This window comes from Puma concolor, chromosome D2, assembly GCF_028749965.1.
Source record: "Puma concolor isolate L17-30 chromosome D2, mPumCon1.1.hap2, whole genome shotgun sequence".
NCBI classification, from domain to species: domain Eukaryota; kingdom Metazoa; phylum Chordata; class Mammalia; order Carnivora; family Felidae; genus Puma; species Puma concolor.
The window spans coordinates 83604160-83625889 of NC_141677.1; the positions used below are offsets into that span (position 1 = coordinate 83604160).

The window sequence follows — 21730 nt, forward strand, 5'->3', positions numbered from 1 at the left end:
GTTCTGCTTTTCTTTCCACTTTCGGCTTGATATTTTAAGTTAAGTACATGGGTATACTGGATCTAATTATATACATAGCTGGCTTTGTGATTTCCGACGATTCTAATGTGTAGGTTCCCATTGTTTAAACGTTTTGACCTGCAGAAAATTAATTTGAGCCCCTGCCAGGTGCATCTTGGCCAATACAGGCCTCTACTTACTTGGTCTAAAAAAGCCCAGTGTCTCCTGAGGAAAAGGCCGGCCACAGATAGCTGCGCCAAGGAGGAAAGTGGGACATCGTGTGTGGCCGCCTTTGCCTTTCCTCACCCTCCTGCAACTTTCTCCGATGCCTGTAGAAGTACGGGAAAGTCAGTCTCCCACTCGTGTTGGCCATTAGCGGCGGCCTCAGGTTTCTCCAAAAGAGAATTAAAATGTACATCTGGACAAGAGGAAAGAGATGAGTTCAGCTCCAAAGTGCCCGCCTTGCAGCTGGAAGCACTGGCTTTAGACCCGGTTTTGCCATTGACTCATTTAGAGGGGAACACACAGCCCCCTGTCTCACTGCCTGTAAAATGGGGCAGGAAGGGAATCTGTGGTGTGGTGGACTGGGCCTCAGCACAGCCCTTGACACATGGTGGTCAATGGTACAAGGGCCATTTTCCAAAAGGGCATCTCCTAAAGAGTAAGGGAGATACAAAGGCAGCTTCTCTGGAGTCATGAGGATGCCAGATATTTACATAGTTCACAAGTTCATATTCATGGACATTTTGCCATTTTCCAAATCATCCCTCCAGTGGAAAACAGACAATCTTCAGCTCTTTCTCTGAACCCCAACGTGGAATCAAATCTCAACAATTATCATCATTCACAAAGAATTTATGTTTCTATGCAAGTGGAAGATAGCATATTGGCATTCTTGTATTTGTTCAGTTTGTGCAATGCATCCTTTGAGGACTCATTTGGAAGCGTACACGTATACTATAGGAACAAAATGGATTGGGAAAAATACCGGACGGTAACATTTCCCTGTAGAGTATGCGCCCAGATGAATACAGAGCGCATTTAGGCATTCCGGTAGAGTGCTTGGAGAGGTGGGGTGGGTAAAAGAACACAGTTCGGGACCGCATTTAAGAGGGCAAAATTGGGGTATGTCTGAAAGAATGTCTCATCCTGTAATTGGACCAGACTGTACTGGTCGAATGGGCGAAAATGTATTCCCTCTGTTTCTTAAAATGTCATTAGTTTAGGGGGGAATCTAGAAAAGCAAGGAAGGTTTTTATGTTTTTATGTTGAGCCATGACCCCCCAGAAGGGATACATTGTACCCAGTGGTAACGGGACCACCTGACCCCCTGCCCACCCACCAAGCCCAGCCCCCTTCAGCGCACACACCCACAGCCGCACGCGTACTGGCTGCCTCTTCCTTAGCTGCTTTGCCCCGTTCTTTCCTCCATGACTTGATTCCGTGTGTTGGTTTCTGTTTTCCCTCCTCCTCTTCCTTTTCGCCCGGCTCCGTCTGCCAGGAGAAACCGTCCTCTCTGCCACTTTACATTCTGATGAGCTTGCATGCCTCTTCACATTCTTCTTGTGGAAGAGAATTGGACCATAACTCATCGTGGAATCGGTGGTGATTGCCTCCAAATTGGCCAAGGGGGACACGGGCAGATTTTGAGAAATAAAAGGCCTCTCTTTGCCACGGCCCAAGAGGAAGGGCTGCACACACGTTTCGCCTGGTAATAAGAGCAGCAACTTTCCACGGAGCACAGAACACAAGTGTCAGTGGTTCCAATCTCGTCTTTCATTTTTGCATATTTAATGCAAAAACGTTTAAAGCTTGTTTTTCCAGCCTCGACAACCGTGTGTCAGGAAGCATTTAGTGCAGCTAGAGAGAAGGAAATAGAGCAAAGCCAAGATGGTGAGGTTGGCAGTGACCGGTCCTCACGTGCCGGGGGGCCAGAGCTCGGGGGCCCCCACCCACACCCCGCTGCTTCTCTGTGCTGGTTTTGCCCCCAGACTCTTAGTCGATACCGACTTTCCCCGTTGTTCTCGAGAATGCTGTTCTCTAATTGTGCCCTTTGACTCCTTTACAGGGAAACTTCGTGGCTTGTATGACAGCTATTTTACGACAGATGGAAAATTATCATTACGCCCATTTGATCAAGACTTTTGGAAAAATGAGGACTGATGTTGTTGTGAGTGTTACTTTGACCCTTTTCATATAACCACGTGGAGGGGGGGGGCAGCATTTTAGGCAAAACACTGGTGTGGAGATTTCCATTTTAAATGTGATTTTGCGCGGGGACTTGGCTCCAGTTGACTTGAGAAGCCACCTGGCAAGGTCCTACTGAAGTCCCATCTCTAAGAAGATGAGGGTCCCCACCCACAGGCTTGTTTCTTATGCTGAACTGGGGAGGGACTCGTCATCTCAGCCCAGAACGAGCTTTCTTCTCTGATGGGTTCCCTCTCCCGTGTTCAGGGATCACTAAAGATGTGGAGATGTCCCAAGGAGAGTCTGCTGGTAAGTCCCGTTCACCTGTTGACTGGCTTCTCGGTAGCAGAAGCCAGAAAGTCTTTTCAGCTTTAAATTATACTCTGGTATTAATTAGCTCCAGTCATGGGAGCTCATCAGCATTTCTCCTAATAATTCTCTAGTCATCCTCAATACAACTATGACACAGCTCAATTAGGAGAAGCATAATAGAGGGGAAGTTACCACTTAGGAACCACCTCCCTAATGGCCTGAGATCCCACGGCCATATGGCAGATGTCTTCCGCAAAGCTGCAGCCACATTTGTTGGCGGAGTTCTCGATTAGCTGTTGACCTCAGCTCTGGAATCTAGTAACGCAGAGTTCATTTCTGAGACCCCTGGATTCCTATAGGGTACGGCAGATGCTATTACTGTCTCCACGACTAGGTTGCTTACGCTGCACACCGTTAAACCTCCCTTACTGAGGGAAGGGCAGAAGAATGCACTTAATGATTTTTTTCAAAGGATCATTCCTAAGAAGAACATGTTCTTATTAATTGTTGCCACCGTGAGTGTGTGTGTGTGTGTGTGTGTGTGTGTGTGTGTGTGTGTCCACGTGGATGCACTTCTGTGTATGTGTGTGTGCGTGTGTGTATTTAAATTTCTAAGGAGACAACAATGAATCTGCATCTTAAAATCATAGCAGATTTCCTTAAATAAAGAGCAAGAGTGTATGTGTGTATGTGTATGTACATGTCTCTGGATGTTCAGTTCTTTTCAAAATCATCGGCATGCAGTTTAAAGTAGGGGTGTGCTCATGGGGGGATCTGTGTTACATTTATATCCTGCCAGTCTTGAGTAGTTACGGCACAGTGAATTCACATTGGATATACGTGATGTTCCATGCCCCTGGTGAATCGTCACTGGATCCCTCGGCCCCGTTTGGGTCACCGAAAGGATAGTTGTAGGTGAAACTATGTGCGCATTTTCCTAACTAGCCTTCCAGACTGAAGAATACGGTTTTTTGAGTGAGAAGTACACCCATCCTGAGTAATTAGGATCTAATTAATAATTTGCCCTTTATCAGAAGAGTCCTGTGATCAAAATCCCCACATGCAAATCGCTAAACATATTTCATCTCAACTGTTAAGAGGTGCTGTTGGCAGAGAACCTTTAGTGCATTGTGAAAAGCGATGTTACAAAATGGTTCTTAGAAATGACTATAATTTGCTGAATTCCGAGCGTGTGCCCTCTCTCCTTGCACAGAGCAGACGATCAGATACTTACTCCCTGTTGTGGTCCTGATTTCCCCAGGGATTTATTTTTTTTCCCCCTTAGACACAGCAGTTCAGAGAATCAATTATTTGCAGACGATTTGATTTCCGTTATAAAATGGCATTTGTGGTTTGGATATCAGGAATTCAAACTGCAAGGATCGTAGACCTATTTTGTTGTTGTTAATCTGTGGGAACCTTTGTAAAATGTGTTCCTGTCCATTAAGATACCAATACCTATACCAATACCAATACCTAGAAAGTATTTGACTGTTTTTCTACTCTGACAACCACTCACAAAAGTAAGAGGTCATTTTGTGTTAAATAACTGAAAGTTAGTTAGTGCTGCAGGAGGAAAATAGTCGAGGCCATTTTCTCAAGACTATTTCCTTGTAACAAGTGCTGCTTCAGGTTTTCAAGTGTAGCCCTCTTTTGGTTGGATGAGTGATTCCCATACGAAATCGCAGTTCCTATCAAGACCAAAGTCACGTGCCTCAGAGCTGTTAATTTTATAGTCTCTCAAATGGTCCCTTAGACCCCAAGACAGTGAGAGAATGGAGCACAGCGTGAGGCAGATAGACTGATCCAGAAAAGAAAAGGAACCGACACATTCCGTTCCAAACTCCCTCGCGACACGGCGATCTCTGTAGCATGGTGAGCCTCGCAGGACCGCAGTGGGGATGCCGGGCTGCAGAATGGGCTGCTGGCTGTTCCGTGTCCAGTGTCAGAATCAGGAACACCAGGAGAGAACTTGCAGTGTCCACGGTAAGATCAGAAGTGAGGCACAGTGCCCCGGACCTTGCAGGGAAGAGAGCGGTCTTGGTGCATATCCCAAATTTCCCAGTAGGTGGCCTTTACGAAGCGTCTGTTGAGGGACCGGATGGGCAGTGTCCCATATCCAAGGACAGTAGGGGCAGAAGTGACGCTTCCTGGTTAAATGTCGAGTGAACGTGGCACCCGAGTACTGTAGCCCTCTTGCCTCTACCTTGGACTCCTGGCTGGCTGTGTGTCCCCGAGCAGCCCAGCCTGTCCCCATGGCCTCTCCACTTCTGGGTTCTTTTTTTTGTTGTTGTTTTTAATGTTCATTTATTTTTGAGAGAGAGAGAGAGAGCGGGGGAGGGGCAGAGAGAGAGGGAGACACAGAACCCAAAGCAGGCTCCAGGCTCCAAGCTGTCAGCTCAGAGCCCGACGTGGGGCTCAAACCCATGAACTGTGAAATGATGACCTGAGTCGAAGTCGGACGCTTAACCGACTGAGCCGCCCAGGTGGCCCTCCACTTCTAGGTTCTAACCTAAAGAAGCCCAGCTGGCAGACCTGTGAGTGAGCAGGGCCCTCTATCTGGAATGCCCTACCCCCTTCCTGCAGCTTCAGTCCCACCCCTTCGGAGGACCCTGACCTGACACCTGCCCTGGTCTCGCCAGGCGGACACATGCCCCGTGCTCCTTCCTCCTTTCCTCGTCTGTCCCACTCGGCCATCAGCCTGTACCGAGGTGGTGCTGATGTCTCACGCCCGGTAGCAGTGAGTGAGGATGCTTGTGGGGGTTGGGAAAGCAAGGACGGTAGCAGGTGACTATCCACGCCCGGGAAACATCCCGATGTTGGGTGAGCCTTGAGCGCCGTGTGAAGCAGCCACCACGGGGTAACCTGCAGCCTGTGTGGGTGGCGTCCTGAGTGGGAGGAGGAGTCTTGCGCCGAACACGTTTCTCTACTTCTTGTGACCATTTCCTTGTAGACGAAGCTGGAGTGTAGGTCCTCCTCCCCGGACGGTGAATCTGGGGGGTGCAGAGCCCTTTCAGAGTGAATCCAGTCAGTGGCTATTTATTGGGCACCAACTTTGTGTTAGCACAGTGGAGGAAGTCGTGGGCAAAGCAGACAGTTCCTGTCCTCCTGGGCCTACATTCCGGTGGAGAACATCGCAGCTCATCAGGGAGTCCTTCCAACCAACTCCAACTATCCATGCTGCAAGGGCATGATCCTTATAAAATAGCCAGACTGGACTGGGTTGGCTGGTCAGGAAGCCTCCCTTACAAAGGAGAGGACTGTGGAGTATTGAAGAAGGGAGAGCCATGCAGTTTGTGGGGGGGTGGGGGGAGCAGCATGTACAGGGGCCTCTGGTGGGGGGAGGCCGTCGGTGAGGGGGCAGCAGTACCAGGGATGAGATGAGCCTGGACAGAGGCTGGGATGTCAAACCGCATGGACCCCACAGGCCGAGCAGAGACACTCTGCGCTCTTTGCTTGTTTGTTGTCAACTTTCTACACCGTTTGTTTGCTATTTTCCCCTGAATTGTTTTAAAATTATTTTTTCAGACACTTATTTATTTACTTATTTATTTTTTAATTTTTGAGTAAACTTTTTGGGGTAATTGTAAAGTCACCCGCGGCAGTAAAGAGAGAGGTCTGTGGGCGCTGCGCCCGCGTTCCCCAGGGGGCAACATCTTGCGGAACTGTAGTGCGGAGTCAAGACCCAGTGCCGGCGTTGATGGGGTCCTTGGCTCTCATGCGTCTTCCCCCCGTTTCGCTTGTACTCTTTCCCCTATTTATCATGAGAAGCTTTAAACATACGGAGAAGCTGAAAGAACAGCGCGGCGAAAACTACTGCCCCTGTCCCCCAAAGGCATCGGTGAGCACTACGCCATGTCTGCCTCCGCCGCGTCTCTCTGTTTCACCAGCTGGGCAGCCACATCCCGTAAGTGTGTGAGAACCATGCGTCTCCCCTGGTGGTTCAGCAGGCCTCTCTCGGGAATGAAGATCTTCTCCAGTGGCCTCATTGCCTTTCCTGAACATAGCAGCGATGCTGTCATTGGTGCCATTGGTATTCGCATTCTCTTAATTCTGTCCAGTCTTTCTTGTCTTTCGTTAGGGGCTTCGGCAAATCAGGATCCAGCCCACATTCACTCATTGCTTGTGGTTGTACCTCCTTCGTCTCTCTTTCTGCTAGAACAAGTGCCTCACCTTGTTTGTTTGTTTTTTTTTTTTCTTTCTCCGTGTTGCTTTGGGATGCCTTTCAGTGTGTTTCTCCATCCCTCCATATGTCCTGTAGACTGGAAGGTTGGCCTAAAATTCAAGTTCAGCCTTTTGGCAAGGGTGCTTCAGAGCTGGTGTTAAGTGCTCTTTGATGCTGTGCCCACTGGGAGGCTGGGATTGCCAAGCTGACCATTACTGACGAGAAGTTTGATTGCTTGGTTGACAGCGGGAGCAGCCCGATCTCCCCGTTGTGAAGCTATGTACCCCGTTACAATTAGCACGTAGTCTTTGGGTGATACTTTGGCACGCACAAAATGTCGGCAGATATCCAATCCCCTGACGGTTCCTCATCTGATGAGTTTAGCATCTGTTGAGGGTCCTTCTCTGAAACAGTTATTTCTTTGGCAAAGCAGAATTTCTTACTTCTGGGAGTCACAACATTTTGGCTTTAATCTCAGAACATTTGGAACCCCCTGGGGATGTGGCTGAATGGGAGGTTGGGAAGTGTTGGTGCCTTGACCAGGTTTACAACTTGAAAAGGCCATTCTGGGTCAAGCGTGGGGATCGAGAGGGACAATAGGGGACATAGGTAGACGGGCTAGGATTCTCCTTGGCAGTCCAGGTGAGAGAGGATGACCGTTTATTCAGGTGGATGGGGGTAGGGACAGATAGAAGCAGGTGGATTTATGACAAGAAGATTCCGCCTACGCATTGGTGCCTTTTGTTAGAGCTGCCCACTTATCGTATGGGGCATCCGGCACCCCCATAACAATCAAACTGGAAAATGCCGCGGGAAGGAATTGGCGCTGAGAGCTGAAATTTTCACAAAAAAACCTTGTATCAGTCCTCTGTCTCCCCTTGTTGACTCGGAGCTTCAAGCGTAATAGTCTGCTAAGCCTCATCGGCCATGGTGGGGACCATCGCCATGCCTAGTAAATTATGCAGACCGACAAGGACGCCTTTGCAGAACCTCATCCTCCACAATACGCAGAGTTTTGTCTGATCAGCAAAGTACCAACATTGAACAGCTGAGCCATACTAATGAAGTATGGGGCTGTGTTTCCTAGAAAAAAAAATCAGGGAGTTGGGAAAATATGCTCCTCTTCCAGAATAATAAAACCCAGACCCTGTATCTCAATTATCAGGCTTTGAGGAGTGATCAGCAAGAAAGCCAGCAATTTTATGCAAATAGAGATGTGGCTAAATTATGGCACCCAGCCGGCCAAATGTGCAACCTGGTCATTAAAATGTGAAAGTCTTGGCAAAGCAGGGAAACTTAAGTGGTGAGCTCTGCATGGCGGTCATCGACCGGAGGAGAGGTGCTGTGCGTTGTGTCTGGGTTGCCCGGAGCACCCCTGGTGGTCTGAGCTCGTATGAGCAGGGTCTGGAGGACGTCGGGATGCCTCTTCTCTCTTGACTTTGGCTATGTCCCGAACCTCTCTTCGACTGGGGGCCCCTGTTGTAAAAAGGGGGAAGGGATCACAGTTGCTCCCTGAGGTCTCAATCATAGTGGGGGGCCCACCGCAGGCACGACTTACCAGAGCCCGACATTGCCGTTAAGGTTGCCGTGAAAGTATTTAACTTTGCACATCAGCTTATTGATTCTGTCAAATCGAGCTTGTACCTATTGGCGAGAACTGCCTGTTTCGAACTTTGCTAAGAATCGCGTTCCTGGCCGTTTAACTTCCTTCCGTTCGTTGCCTGAGTCCTCACGGCCGTTGCACCTCCTTATGGTTCCGTAGATTAAATAAATGACACACAGCCACTCACTGGGCAATCTCTGACCACGACCTCATTTTTCTAAGAGAAGGCTCTGTTGCTTTTCCCCTGCCCACCCCGGACCTTGAGGGAGCATGCAGACTCCTGGGGCCGTGTGCTTTTGAGGATAAATGCTAGTTTTGTTCCAGTCAGCTCAGAACAAGTGCCAAGCTGTCAGGCTCATGAAATTCTCCTACTTCTGACAGGCACAGGCCAGAGCCCCCAGGAAAAGGGGTGTCCCTTCCTGATGCGAGGAGCAGTCTTAGCGTGGAAGCAGGGTAGCAGGGCAGGGCATGCCCCGCAAAGAGCAAAGAATCGTGCCCAAGACAGCACAAGAATCGCTGAGTAGCGTGTGGGGTCCTAGCTGCCAGATGAAAGTGACCACGTGACCGCGTAGATGCTCAGAGGGTCATGGCAAGCTGAACAGGTGCAGGTGGTTGGGAGTTCCCGCCCGAGCCTTTTCCTTGTTAAGTTACACTAAAAAAAAAGGAATGGATGTTAATACCCCGTATTCCACCTGATGGGCCCTGTTCGTAATGAAAAATGGATTTAGAGTAAACAGAACAAATAGCTACAACCCGCATGTGATGCTTGCAAAATATCTGTTTCCCTACAAGCAGAAAGAATGCATATGGGTAACCTGAAAATCTACTCCTTATGACCATTAGATGTGCCCAGGTGCTGTTTCTGAATACATCCCTGAAAACGTGATCGCAGACAGGAGGTGCTCAGGCAAACAGAAAAGTAGAAATAAGGCACAGCTCCTGTGAAATACATCTTCATTACTTTTTAGATTGTTTTCATTCAGCCAAAAAAAAAAAAATGAAGTCATTTATACTGTAATTATTCAAGGGGGGATTGGTTTTCTCCTTTCTCTTGGTGGGCTGTTTCAGTGTTCTGTTTTTTATTTCAGGATTTCCTGATGGAAACATTCATCATGTTTAAGAACCTCATTGGGAAGAACGTCTACCCTTTCGACTGGGTGATAATGAACATGATGCAGAATAAGTAAGTACCGGGAGAAAAGCTCTCACCTTTTACAAGGTGCCTAATTCACATCTGGTGGGCACAGTGGTGTTGCCTGGATACCATGGGGACTCTCCTACAAAGAACACCTCCTCCCCATTCTGCGGTGCAGACAATTATTTGGAGAAACGGACCTGGAGATGGGGTGATTTCCTTGTGCCGATGCGGGGCTTTTTCCCCCTGGGGAAAGAGGGAGTTGAGCCCTAACCCCTCCTTAGCCTTCGTCAGAGGCGACCTTTGTCTATCTCTCGCCATCCATTTGCCGTCGTATTTTAATCACATGTGTTTATTAGCCCAAGTGTTTCTCACCCTGTCGAGGTTTTTGAAAGGTCTTTGCATTTTCTCATTTCAGCTTTAAAGAGTGAGCATTTTCTTCATACTTATTAAATATTAATCCTGTGCTCGGTTTATCATTTCGCTATGAAGGCTGTTGGTTAACGTTCCAGCTCTTGTGTTCTCTACTTCCTGGAAGCACCAGCAGTGATCATTGGGTTCTCAATCACATGTGATTTCTGGAAGAAATTCCCCCGACCTCCTTTTTTTTTCCTCCCCTTATTTCTTATTGCATTTTTTATGGAGATAGTTATAGATTCATAGGCAGTGCGGTTGTAAAAAGAAATACAGAGAGATCTTGTGTATACTTTACAAAGCCAGGTTCCCTCGATGATAACGTTTTCCAAGACTATCGCTCGATTCTGCTCGCAGGGAGTCGGCATGGATGTGATTCACCAGTGTTACACCGATATTCCCATTGTACTTGTGTGTGTCCTCGGCACCTGTTCTTGAATCCACCAGCACAAGGGTCCCTCTTGTTGCCCATCGATAACACATCCTTCTCGCCCCTCCCCCTCCCCCCTCCCTAAACCCGGGCAGCCACTCCTATTTTCTCCACTTCTAAAATTTTGGCATTTCCAATGTGATACATAAATGGAATTCTACCGAATGTAACATTTCTAGGATGGACTTTTTTCACTCCGCTTAATTCCCTGGAGATTCACATAGGCTGTTGGGCATATCGATAGTTTCTTCCTTTTCTTTGTCTGGTGGCCTTGCAGGGTATGGATGGACCACAGATGGTTTAACCATTCATCTGACGAAGGACGTCTGGGTGCTTGCCAGTTTGGGGCTACTATGGATAAAGCTGCTATGCACATTCATGTACAGATTTGTGTGTGAACATAAGTTCATTTCTCGGGCATAAATGCCCTGGGGTAGGTACGCTGGGTTGTATGGTAACTACATGTTTAATTTTATAGAAGCTGCCAGGCAATAGCTGTACCATTTTACGTTCTCACAAGCGATGTAAGAACGATCCAGTGTTTCTGCATCCTTGCCAGCATTTGCTGTCCTCGCTATTTTTCGTTTTAGCCCTTGTGATAGATGTGTTGTGTGTCTCATCGTGGTTTTGATTTGCCTTTTCCCTGATGCAACAAACAGTGGCTTGCCATGTCATTGAAAAAACCGTAGACCTGGGTCTCTTGCTGAACAGAACCACAGGCAGGCCCCTGCGCAGAGTGCGGGAGGTGGTGGGTGCGGACTCTGCTCTCCACCTTGTGACCCCACACGTGAACTTGACCTGTGTCTCTCCTACAGAGTGGCCGTGGCCTGGCACCCAGCCTAGGCATTCTACACCCGGGGCAGGGGAGGGGGCACTGCCCCCTCAAAGGTCAGATGTGATTCATGCCCCAAAATTGTTTGATTCGGTGCCTCTGATCCCAGGGGTCCCACGGGGTAAACTGTCAAGGAAGGTGTGGCCACACTGTATTGATTTATGCTACTCTATGATGAGTGAGAGTCTGTTTTCAGTTTTAGCATGAAGATTGCATTGTTCCCTCTTCCCACCACTCCGCCATCTGCCTCCTGCTGCCAGCCCTGAAGTCTGGGAGCATTACCCCAGAGCCACATGCAGGTGAAAGCCACGTGGTCTTTGGTTTCGCGTGAGGGGCACTTGTTTAGGGTTTCCTTCTCTGGATATTCTGTCCAGCTTCTCCCGACATGTTCTATTATTTCTACAGTGAGAAGGTGGCTTGACCTGTGGCCTCTGGAATCACATGCTGCCTGTACATCAGTCTAGCCTTGTCCCTGTGTCCTTACTCACTAGGGCACCTCCACAGGGCCCAGCCTCATGACAGAGATGCAGGTGTGTGGTGGCATCTCAGACCCAAGCCTTTGCATCTCGCCATAGGAGGAGAGTCTTGTTTGGGGGGCAAGGAATATCTGTGAGGGAGAAGCCATAGGGTGCTGTGTCCTCATAGCAAGGGATGTGACGGACACTTTGGGGCATAAAGTCTTGTGTAGGTGATAAGAGAATTAAAGTCTGGGGGCACCTGGGTGGCTCAGTCGATTAAGCGTCCAACTCTGGATCTCGGCTCAGGTCATGATCTCACGCTTCATGAGTTCGAGCCCCGCATCAGGCTCTTGAGCGGATGGCACGGAGCCTACTTGGGATTCTCTCTCTCTAACCCTTTCCCTCTCTCTCTTTCTCTCTCTCAAAATAAATAATAAATTTAAAAAAAAGAATTAAAGTCTAGAGCGGGGAGCCCATCCTTTTATGTTGTTCAGGGCGCACGTAGGCTGTAGCCCCAAAGGACATCTCGACAGGGGACACACGGAATATAAAATCCCTATGGTCTGACTCATGTTGCACATCAAATGTTGTACACGATGGTCTAATCTAAAATCCTAGCACTGTGACACCAGGCCATCCAGCCGACAGCGTTTCCTCTGGCAGCACTTTCCAAGGATGAGCAGTGTTTGTGTGTGTGTGTAAGTATACACGTGGTGTGTGTGTTTGGGCATGCACGTGTGTATATGGACACGTCCACGGAGGAGTGTTGGTATCAAGTAAAATCTCCTTGATTTGCAGAGATTCTGGCTGTGAGAGGCTCAAATCCATCCAGGTCCCTCTCACACTGCCGCCTTCCCCAGGAGCACATTCCGAAGCCAACAAGTACGGAGAGGCATAAGCCACAACCGAGGCGTTTCGGTCAAAGTTTGGGCAGCAATGATCGTAATCTTCATTCTGGAATCTTCCCACTACCCCAAATGCTGCCCCCTCTGTTGAGTAAACAGTGTCAGTTTTTAGAAGCTGAATCAATTGGGTTTTGGAAGGAAAGGTATTACTTCTGTGCCACCAACTCGCTAAAACTTAAAACTTTTATCTCAAGACATCTGCTTTAGTGACCCTGCAGTTTTCTTTAACTTTGGGTTTAAATGCCAGCTTCAGAATGAAGCGTTTATTTCATTTTCTTATTGAATGCAGTCCTTCTTTGTGATGTGTTCCGTGTTTGCCCCCTAAGACTCAAGATGAGTATTTGGCTGCTTTCTACGTGCCAGGCGCCGCTGTGGGGACATGCGGTACTCATGGCCATAAAACCCACAGCAGCGCTCTGAGACGGCTGGGTTTTTATGCCCATTTTACAGATGCGGAAATCAAAGCATAAAGCTTGGGTAACTTGCCAAAAGACGCACAGCTGGGAATTGATGGGGCCAGTATTTAAATCCCGAGTACACCCTCTAAACCACCCCGCTACCCTGAGTATGTTTCCTGTCTTTCAAAGAGAGTGTTGTTGTTTTTAACCCTGGTGTCCTTCGAGTGGGACTTTCCTGCAAGATTTCCTACGTATCTAAGCGAATGTTAAGCCTGGAAGTCAAAACATTCTTACTCAGCTTTTGTCACCATGAAAATTGTATGCTGTTAAGGAGGATATCATTTACTACTGGAGTCCTGTTGTAAACTTCTAGAAGAATAAAAGGTCATTAATAGTGCAGTAAGATCATTTCCTACAGAAGTTACGTAGATGCCACATAGCATTGTTTCTATGCCGTTATCTGCCTTTTTAAAAAATCTGTAACTTAATAGCTCGATACCTTCTGTGTTGCGAGACTTCCCTGCTCTTCCTCTGCTTGGCATGTATCAGAGGCTTCTTTGCCTCCACAGGATGAGCAGTGATGCCCAGAAGCTTTCAGGAGTCCGTATTAAAATATTAATGGTACAGCTGGACACGCGGTTTTACCATCCCCAGCTTAGAAATGGACAAACTCAACCCCTGCGGTCTCCTAAATATTTGTGTGCTTGTTCAGCTTTGCATCTGCAAAGGCACCATCTCAACACCTGGGGCTTCTTAAATGTAATTAAAGATGGCGCCCGTCAGTTCTGGTGCAACAACTCCAAAACCAAGAATCAAAGTTAGAAGATACAATGAATGTCCCAAGGACAGGAGTTGCTCGGTCGCCGTGTTGTGGATACCAACTGACTGGTTGGTGGCCTGACGTTAGAGCTCCGCTGTAGGATCAGACAGTGCCAGATGGCAAGATGACATTTAAGATAAGCACAGTTCAGATAGTAGAAATGTGCTTGCCTGTTATCCAGAAGTGCTTTAAAGTCCTCCCGGAGGGAGGCAAAGGCTAAGTCTCCGTGTAAGATCTGAGGCTGTATTGGAAGCAGAGACCTTCACCTGAGTCTCGAAGTGCTGGTATCCATCCTTGAACTCACATTAGCCAGCTTTTTCAGAGTTAAGCTTCGCAGGGCGGGCAGCGTAGTCTAATGTTGAGGACTCACGTTGTGACTCTTGAAGAGTTCTCCTTGGTTGCTAGCAGAAACGTGACCACTTGGTTGAGCTTCCGTGTCTTTCTTCTAGTCTTAGGACTTGGATTTGTCATAGAGGGTGTTTGTACACTAAAAATCCCTGACTTGAATTTTAAGGCGTAGGAGTGATCCAGTAGGCATTGAGTCTACTCACTGGTTTCACTGAATCTCTTTTTCACCTTGAAGAAAGCATCTGTTATTAACCACCATAATGTCACTTGAGAAAGACACTTCTACACTATACTGGGTGAGAAAAAGAGCAGTAGATTTTTAGAATTAGACTTTCTAACTCATATTGAGTGCAGAACATGGTACAAAACCCTTTCTACGTTTGTCAACCATTCAGTCTTGGCAACAGAGCTAAAAACAAATTCAACTACCCTGGTTCGGATTCTCACTAGGCCTTGTTGTTTGTGTCCCTCTCTCAAGATGAAAAAGGGATAAAACCAACGTTTTTACTTCCTCAGAATACTCCTACCTTGCAACAGTGATTATCCATTGTTTTGAAACATTCCTGTAGATTAGCACAGTTTCTGTGTCTTGTGCTTCTTGCTCTAAGCTGGGGCCAAAAGGAGATTATATTTATGACTTGTGTTTTATATCCTACCCACTTTCAGACAGGACTTGGTCTGTTTTGCAAGTAGCGATTCGTAGTCCCCGAATATAAAATAGAACATGTAAAACCACAGAGAAAACATGAAGCTCTCTAGAAGCCGAGCAACTTGAAGCTACCTGGAAGACAAAGCAAAAACAATGGTTTGCAAAATTCTCGCTGGATGATAAAAAAGTTCCTTGCCGGGGCGCCTGGGTGGCGCAGTCGGTTAAGCGTCCGACTTCAGCCAGGTCAAGATCTCGCGGTCCGTGAGTTCGAGCCCCGCGTCAGGCTCTGGGCTAATGGCTCAGAGCCTGGAGCCTGTTTCCGATTCTGTGTCTCCCTCTCTCTCTGCCCCTCCCCCGTTCATGCTCTGTCTCTCTCTGTCCCCAAAATAAATAAAAGGTTGAAAAAAAATTAAAAAAAAAAAAAAAAAGTTCCTTGCCAATTTGTCAGCGGAGACTGATGATATATGTTACAGATCCTTAAATGACATATCAAACAAGAGAACATCACAGTTAAGGAATCGGTTGGGAAGTCAAAATTCTGCTCACAGAAAAGGGAAGAGATGGTCATTTCAATTTTGAAATGCTTAGGATATTGCCAGTTGGAATCTACTGGCTATAACAGAGCCTGGTCATAATTGGACCTGTCTGAAAGACTAGCTTGTCAAATGAGTGGGTTTTGCTAACTTGCCAAATAGAGCATTGTCTAGTTGTCGACCGTTTAAACATTAAAGACCATCAGTCAGAAGTGATGGTCTGGTTTTACTATATCTGGAATCCATTTAATCTAATATTTGTCCTTAGCAACCCTGAAATTTAAAAAAAATTTTTTTTTATTAACATTTATTGATTTTTTTGAGAGTCAGAGAGAGACAGAACACGAGCAGGGGAGGTGCAGAGAGAGGGAAACATAGAATCAGAAGCAGGCTCCAGGCTCTGAGCTGTCAGCACAGAGCCCGACGCGGGGCTCGAACTCACAAACCGTGAGATCGTGACCCGAGCCGAGGCCGGTCGCTTAACCGACTGAGCCACCCAGGCGCCCCGCAACCCTGAAATTGTATTTCATCTCAGAATTTGTGAGATCATTATTGCTACTTCCTTCATGCGTCAAAGCCCTAGTTTCGATCATGGCCGTGTGGAGACTGTCCCGGAACAGTCCAGGCCGATGTTTGTACGATCTGTTTTTGACCACCTTTCTTTGGCCTACGGTGTTAGTGCATTTCTGTGTGGCCTCTTCTATGCCTTCTTCTCTCCTCCATGATTCAGGCGTCTTTTGACCGGGATTTGTTAGCCTCAATGCATGAATACAACGTAGTATGTTTCCACCACCCTGATTGTGCACATCACATATTCACACATGCATACTTGCGTGTGGCTCCTTCGTGGGGTAAATTTCCCATGCACATTTTTAAAACGTAGCCATTTCTCTCCTTTTAAACGCAGCACATTTCCCCACTCATAAGTAGTATCCATCAGATGTATCAGAGTCCAAGATGGCAAGCTCATGGATGTTTCTGCCAAAATTAATCTGGCGTATAGTCAGGACAAGAAAGGGCCTTAAGCCTTAGAAAGGTATTCTACCTTTGAGATGCCAGGCTTCTTAAGGATAAATCATGATAATGCTCAGAAAGCAAATTTGCACGGTAGGCTGTTTGCAGGTACAGCGCCATTTGGTTTCATTGCTGTGGAAGAATTTTTGTCCTTGTCCACACTGTGCCCTGGGCTCAGAGCAGAGGAAATGTGCCACTTGCCTTAGGGTGAGAGAAAGCGAGGTGGGGGGTCCCCACTCACTGGGGATCTGCCTCAGGGGCCCTGACAACAGCAATAGCTGAAAACGGCCCAGTCTGGGAGGACTGTGTTTTCCTGCTCAATCTCCTGCTCAGGAAACACCTCTCCCGTGAAAGGACACGCAGCTGAAATCTTTGTGCAAGTTGAAATTATGGATATGAAGCATTTGGGGCTCCAGAGACTCTTGGATTATTTCTCCTCAACATCTTTTTACTTCCTTTGAAGCCTGAGGTTTTAGTTGATGTTGTTACTTTTAATTTAATTTCTTTTTTAAATTTACCGGTTTCCTACCGAGGCTTTGCATATCCAACGTCTTGAAGATTTTAAGCACACCTCAGAATCCTTTTTCCCTTTGAAACTGTACACAGTTTCAGGCCGTTGACAGAAACACTGTCACCACACAACTTGCTGAAGACCACAGGAAAAAAAATAAATAAATAAGTATTGTTTTTCGGTGGAAGAAAGAGGAATTCAACGTCAGTATAATGAGAACATTCTGCGATGAAAATTTCCCCGGAGCTCAGCATGCCCACGTTTCACCCAGCTCTCACACTTAATAATATCGGTCTTTGAACTTGTGTGCTTCTCCAAGGAAATTGGCCTCACCTGAGATGTCTTGCTGCTCAGACCCCAGTTTGTAGACGGTGAAGGCACAGGCCTGCCTCCTTGGTTGGGCCAACCGGGGCTATCCCTGAGCACGGTTCTGGCTGGTCTCCTGGGGAAACACGGGAGATGTTTCTCTGGGGCTCGGCTGGCCACCGTGAAGCCCTGGGATTTCAAGACGGATGTTGATTCAGATCTAGTAAGGGCACCTTGGATCTCTGAGCAGGACTTAGACCCCCACCCATGTGGTACTTTGCCACCAGTTTGCAGTTCCATGTATCCTTTATGGCATTTTCATAAATTATTTTAGTACTTTCCATATAGTTATCCAACGGTATGCGTGCTTTTGCTCTGTGCTTAATAATTAAGATTGGCCTGAAAACAAATAATTCCAGATTTTACCTCGTTCTATGTAACCAATTTATCACACATAACGCAGATCTTTTATACAGTTGGGTTTTATTCAAATTGCCTCTTTATTTAATTCAGAGATGAGAGCTCAAGCTACTCTTCAAAGGCATGGCAGTGATGAAGAGCCCTTAGCCGGGACTCTTATTGAGGGAAGCTCGTTTCAGAGGAAAGTTTTGAAAGGGCAAAGTCTGCTGAAGAATTCTCAGAGACACTGCACACCTTGCTGTGAGCTCGTGGCTGGTGTTGATGAGGCCGTCTGCTGGCACTTAATCCTGGAGGAGGTACTTAACGAGAAATGATGCCAAGCACACTCTCTGTTTGATACATGAAATTTCTTGCAATGCGCATGACAAAATGGAGGAAATACGTTTTATTAAGGTCACCCTCCAGATCCCTTTGCCCTAAATGTTCACCTCCAGTGCTACCGGGACTTCGGAAAAATCATGTGCAGTGTAAGACCCTGTGCTGTTACGCTTTTATTTCAAGTCTAGGATGGGAGGGAGGCGGCAGCCGATGTGGATTGAATGCCTGGTGAGATGCCAACATGGTCTTTGGCACCTTTTCCGTGGTTCTCAGCCACGGGGGATTTGGCCCCGCCCAGGGGACATGGCAGTGTCCAGGCACATTTTTGTTGTCACGGCTCGGGAAATGAAGGCTGCTGACATCTGGACTCCTGGGATACTGCTAAACGTCCTTCCATGTACAGGATAGCCCCCTTTAAAGAATCACTCAACTCAAAATGTTAAAAACCCCATTTTATAGATGGAAAAAACTGAATCTCTGTGATGTCAAGTAATTAATAGTAATATATGTGCTTGATTGCAGTGACCCTCTTCTCTTTATTTGCACATTTCTTCGCCACCTTTTCCTGTAGCATGACCCCAGCAAAGACAGCATCCCTTAGAATGAACCCTAGGGGCCATCCTCTGAGGATGCCAGGGCTGACCTTTCATGTATTCAGGTGGTGCCTGTGAATTGGAGGCATTTTTCTCCAAGATGCCCTGGCAGGTGCTCCAGCTTTATGGCAAATCTCTGTGGGCGTGGTCCAGGCTCACATGGCCATGGGAGCAAGAAGGGTGTAGAGAGTCCAGTCCTACTGACATGAATTTAGATCCATCCCGCCCCTCCTAATGGCTGGCCTGTAGGACATGTGTAGAGAATATTAGCAAGTGTCTCTTCCGGGGCAGTTTGTGTATGTGTCTTTTATAAAACATTATACATAAGTATAATATTATAAATTATATAGATGGGGCGCCTGGGTGGCGCAGTCGGTTAAGCGTCCGACTTCAGCCAGGTCACGATCTCGCGGTCCGTGAGTTCGAGCCCCGCGTCGGGCTCTGGGCTGATGGCTCGGAGCCTGGAGCCTGTTTCCGATTCTGTGTCTCCCTCTCTCTCTGCCCCTCCCCCCGTTCATGCTCTGTCTCTCTCTGTCCCAAAAATAAATAAACGTTGAAAAAAAAAAAAATTAAAAAAAAAAAAATAATAATAAAATAAATTATAAATAAATAGGATTCCACATATAAGTGAGATTACACCAGTGTTTGTCTTTTCTTTGTCTGACATATTTCACTTAGCATAATGCCCTCAAGGTCCACCCATGTTGTCACAAATGGTGAGATTTCATCCTTTTATGGCTGAATGATTCCCCATTATCTCTATCTGTATCCCATGTTCTTCATCCATTTATCCATCTATGGACACATAGGTTGTTTCTGTGTTTTGGTCTTTGTAAATAATGGTGCAGTGAACGTGGGAGTGCAGATATCTTTTCAAGATAGTGTTTGAGTTTCCTTTGGAAATCTCCCTGGAAGGAGACTTGGTCCGTTATGTGCTAGTTCAATTTTTTTTTTTTTTTGGAAGAATCTCCATACTGTTTTCCACAGTGACTACACCAGTTTACATTCCCAATAGTCATACACAAGGGTTTCCTTTTCTCCACAAACTCACCAATATTTATCTCTTATAGTGTTGATAATTTCCATTTTAACAGGTGCGAGGTGATATTTTACTGTAGTTTGATTTGCACGTCCCTGATGATGAGTGATGTTGAGCATCTTTTCATAGGCTTGTTGACCATCTGTCTGTCTTCTTTGGGAAAATGTCTCTCTGGAAAAATGCCCATTTTTTAACCGGTTTTGTTTTTGCAATTGCGTTATGTGAGTTTTTTATATGTATTTTGGATATTAACCAGTTATTTTTGAATGTTTAGTCCTTACCTCACTTGTCTTCTCTGCTTGCAGGATAAGAACCTTATGTGTGTTGCAGATATGTTTTCCTATTCAGTTACTGCTATGTTTTTTCTTTCTCTCTCTCTCTCCCTTTTTTTTTTAGTTTTTTTTTAAATGTTTACTTATATTTGAGAGAGAGAGAGAGAGAGAGAGAGAGAGAGAGGGAGGGAGGGAGGGAGGGGGAGGGGCAGAGAGAGAGGGAGACACAGAATCCGAAGCAGGCTCCAGGCTCCGAGCTGTCAGCACAGAGCCCGACGCAGGGCTAGAACCCACAAACCACGAGATTATGACCTGAGCTGAAGTCGGACGCTTGACTGAACCACCCAGGCATCCCTTTCTGTCTTTCTCTTAGTAGTGGTTTTCTTGGTTGACATTAAACATTTTCATTTTAAATATTTTTTTCCTTTGGAAAAAATCTTCAATGACTCTTGCAGAAAGAAACTGAGTGGACTTCCTGCTGGTGAATTGGTTGTAACCAGCATGGTGACTGTCCAGATACTAAGGGAGCCTGCTGCCTGGTATTGTAGATTCTGTCTATATAGAAGCTCCATGAAATACAGTTCCTGAAATAAAATTATCTTGAAGACTGAACATGGAATCACACCATTAATTACCAAACTCCTGCTATTTTCTAGACATGGGATCAGAAATAAAATTGAATAATAATTTTGTTATTATTCCACCACTTAAATTTTTTAAAAATCACATATGTAATATATTTTCAGATTTATAAAAAAATGATAATATTTTTCATATTTTTATTAATTTTTTTTTAATTTGAGAGAGAGAGCATGTGAGCGGGGTGAGAAGGAGAGAGAGAGAGAGAGAGAGAGAGAGAGAGAGAGAGAGAGAGAGAGAGAATCTTAAGCAGGCTCCACTCTTAGCACTGAGCCCAACACTGGGCTCGATCCCACAACCCTGGGATCATGACCTGAGCTGAAATCAAGAGTCGGACACTCAACCAATTGAGCCACCCAGGTGCCCCAAGATATGACAATAATATTTAGTATAATTTCTGCATAGAATCAAAATGTCAATAGGATTGTGGCATCTTCTATACACTTTTGCTCATACAAGATGCTTTTATGTGTCCCTTGTTCTTTTCTCATGGAATTCTACACATTGGCGCTTGAATCTTTGATGCTGCTTGGGAGAAATCCCTCCTTGTCACTATGATGGCTGGTCAACGCCCAGTGACCCTGCCTGGCGCATAGCAGGTGCTCAACAAAGAGTAGCTGCCTAACTGAAAGAATGTCGATGGGAAATGTTTTTTCTTACAAAGTCAACCGATAAAAGTACATGACACATTTTTGTAGCAGTGCTTTTCCAGGAATACAATGCAGTTACCCATTTTATATTTGTGTCCATAAAGAAATCATTCCAGAAAGAAATAATCCCACCAAGAAATAATTTCAGTTGTGTTTTTCATGAAAATGAAAAATGGTCCTTCTTATTATCCTAGGGATCTGTTAGCTCATGAATTTCCTTAACTGAGAGTTGTTCTAAACTTATGGGCGAGGGTGATCCACGTTCGTACCTATGTGCGGGCGTCCCTAAACAGCAGGGAGATTGCTGTCTGCTGTTTCATGTTGACCTTTCCAATAAGACTTCACAGGAGGGTTTTTACTTAATACTGTACCTGTCAAATTCCCAGAGCTGCAAGGAAATTGAAGATACAAATTATATTGTAAAGTGAAATATTTTGTGTTAGTCTACAGTTTGGTTGATTTAGGAAGAAAATGAACACTGACAGCTTGGTCTTTTCAGTTCACTGGATTCTAATGGCTCAAAACAAAAGCCCTCGACGGAAAGCCTCTTCCCATGTTGCTGTATCAGATATGGCCTGAGCTGTTCTCCGTGCTTAAGACCCGGTGCCCCTCAACTCCCATGTCATGGATACACGGGGCCTGAACGAGGGACAGACAGTGCTAAGTGTGAATATTTGTGAATATAAATATTAACCATCCCCAGCAGGGGAGAGTGCTTGAGCTGTCCGGCCGTTTGGGCAGCTCTTTAGCCCTTGACAGTTTTCTTAGCACGCGATCTA

At 46.3% G+C, this 21730-nt stretch overlaps 1 protein-coding gene across 2 annotated transcripts in view; it reads left to right on the plus strand.

Moving 5' to 3' along the window:
• Window positions 1-21730, plus strand: part of DOCK1 (dedicator of cytokinesis 1) — a 532945-nt gene that overhangs the window by 330911 nt on the left and 180304 nt on the right. For both annotated transcript variants that reach the window (XM_086681161.1, XM_086681162.1), the window contains exons 28-29: window positions 2069-2170; window positions 9356-9450. In XM_086681161.1, coding sequence (XP_086537287.1) covers window positions 2069-2170; window positions 9356-9450 — 197 coding nt within the window. The remainder of the gene's footprint in view (window positions 1-2068; window positions 2171-9355; window positions 9451-21730) is intronic.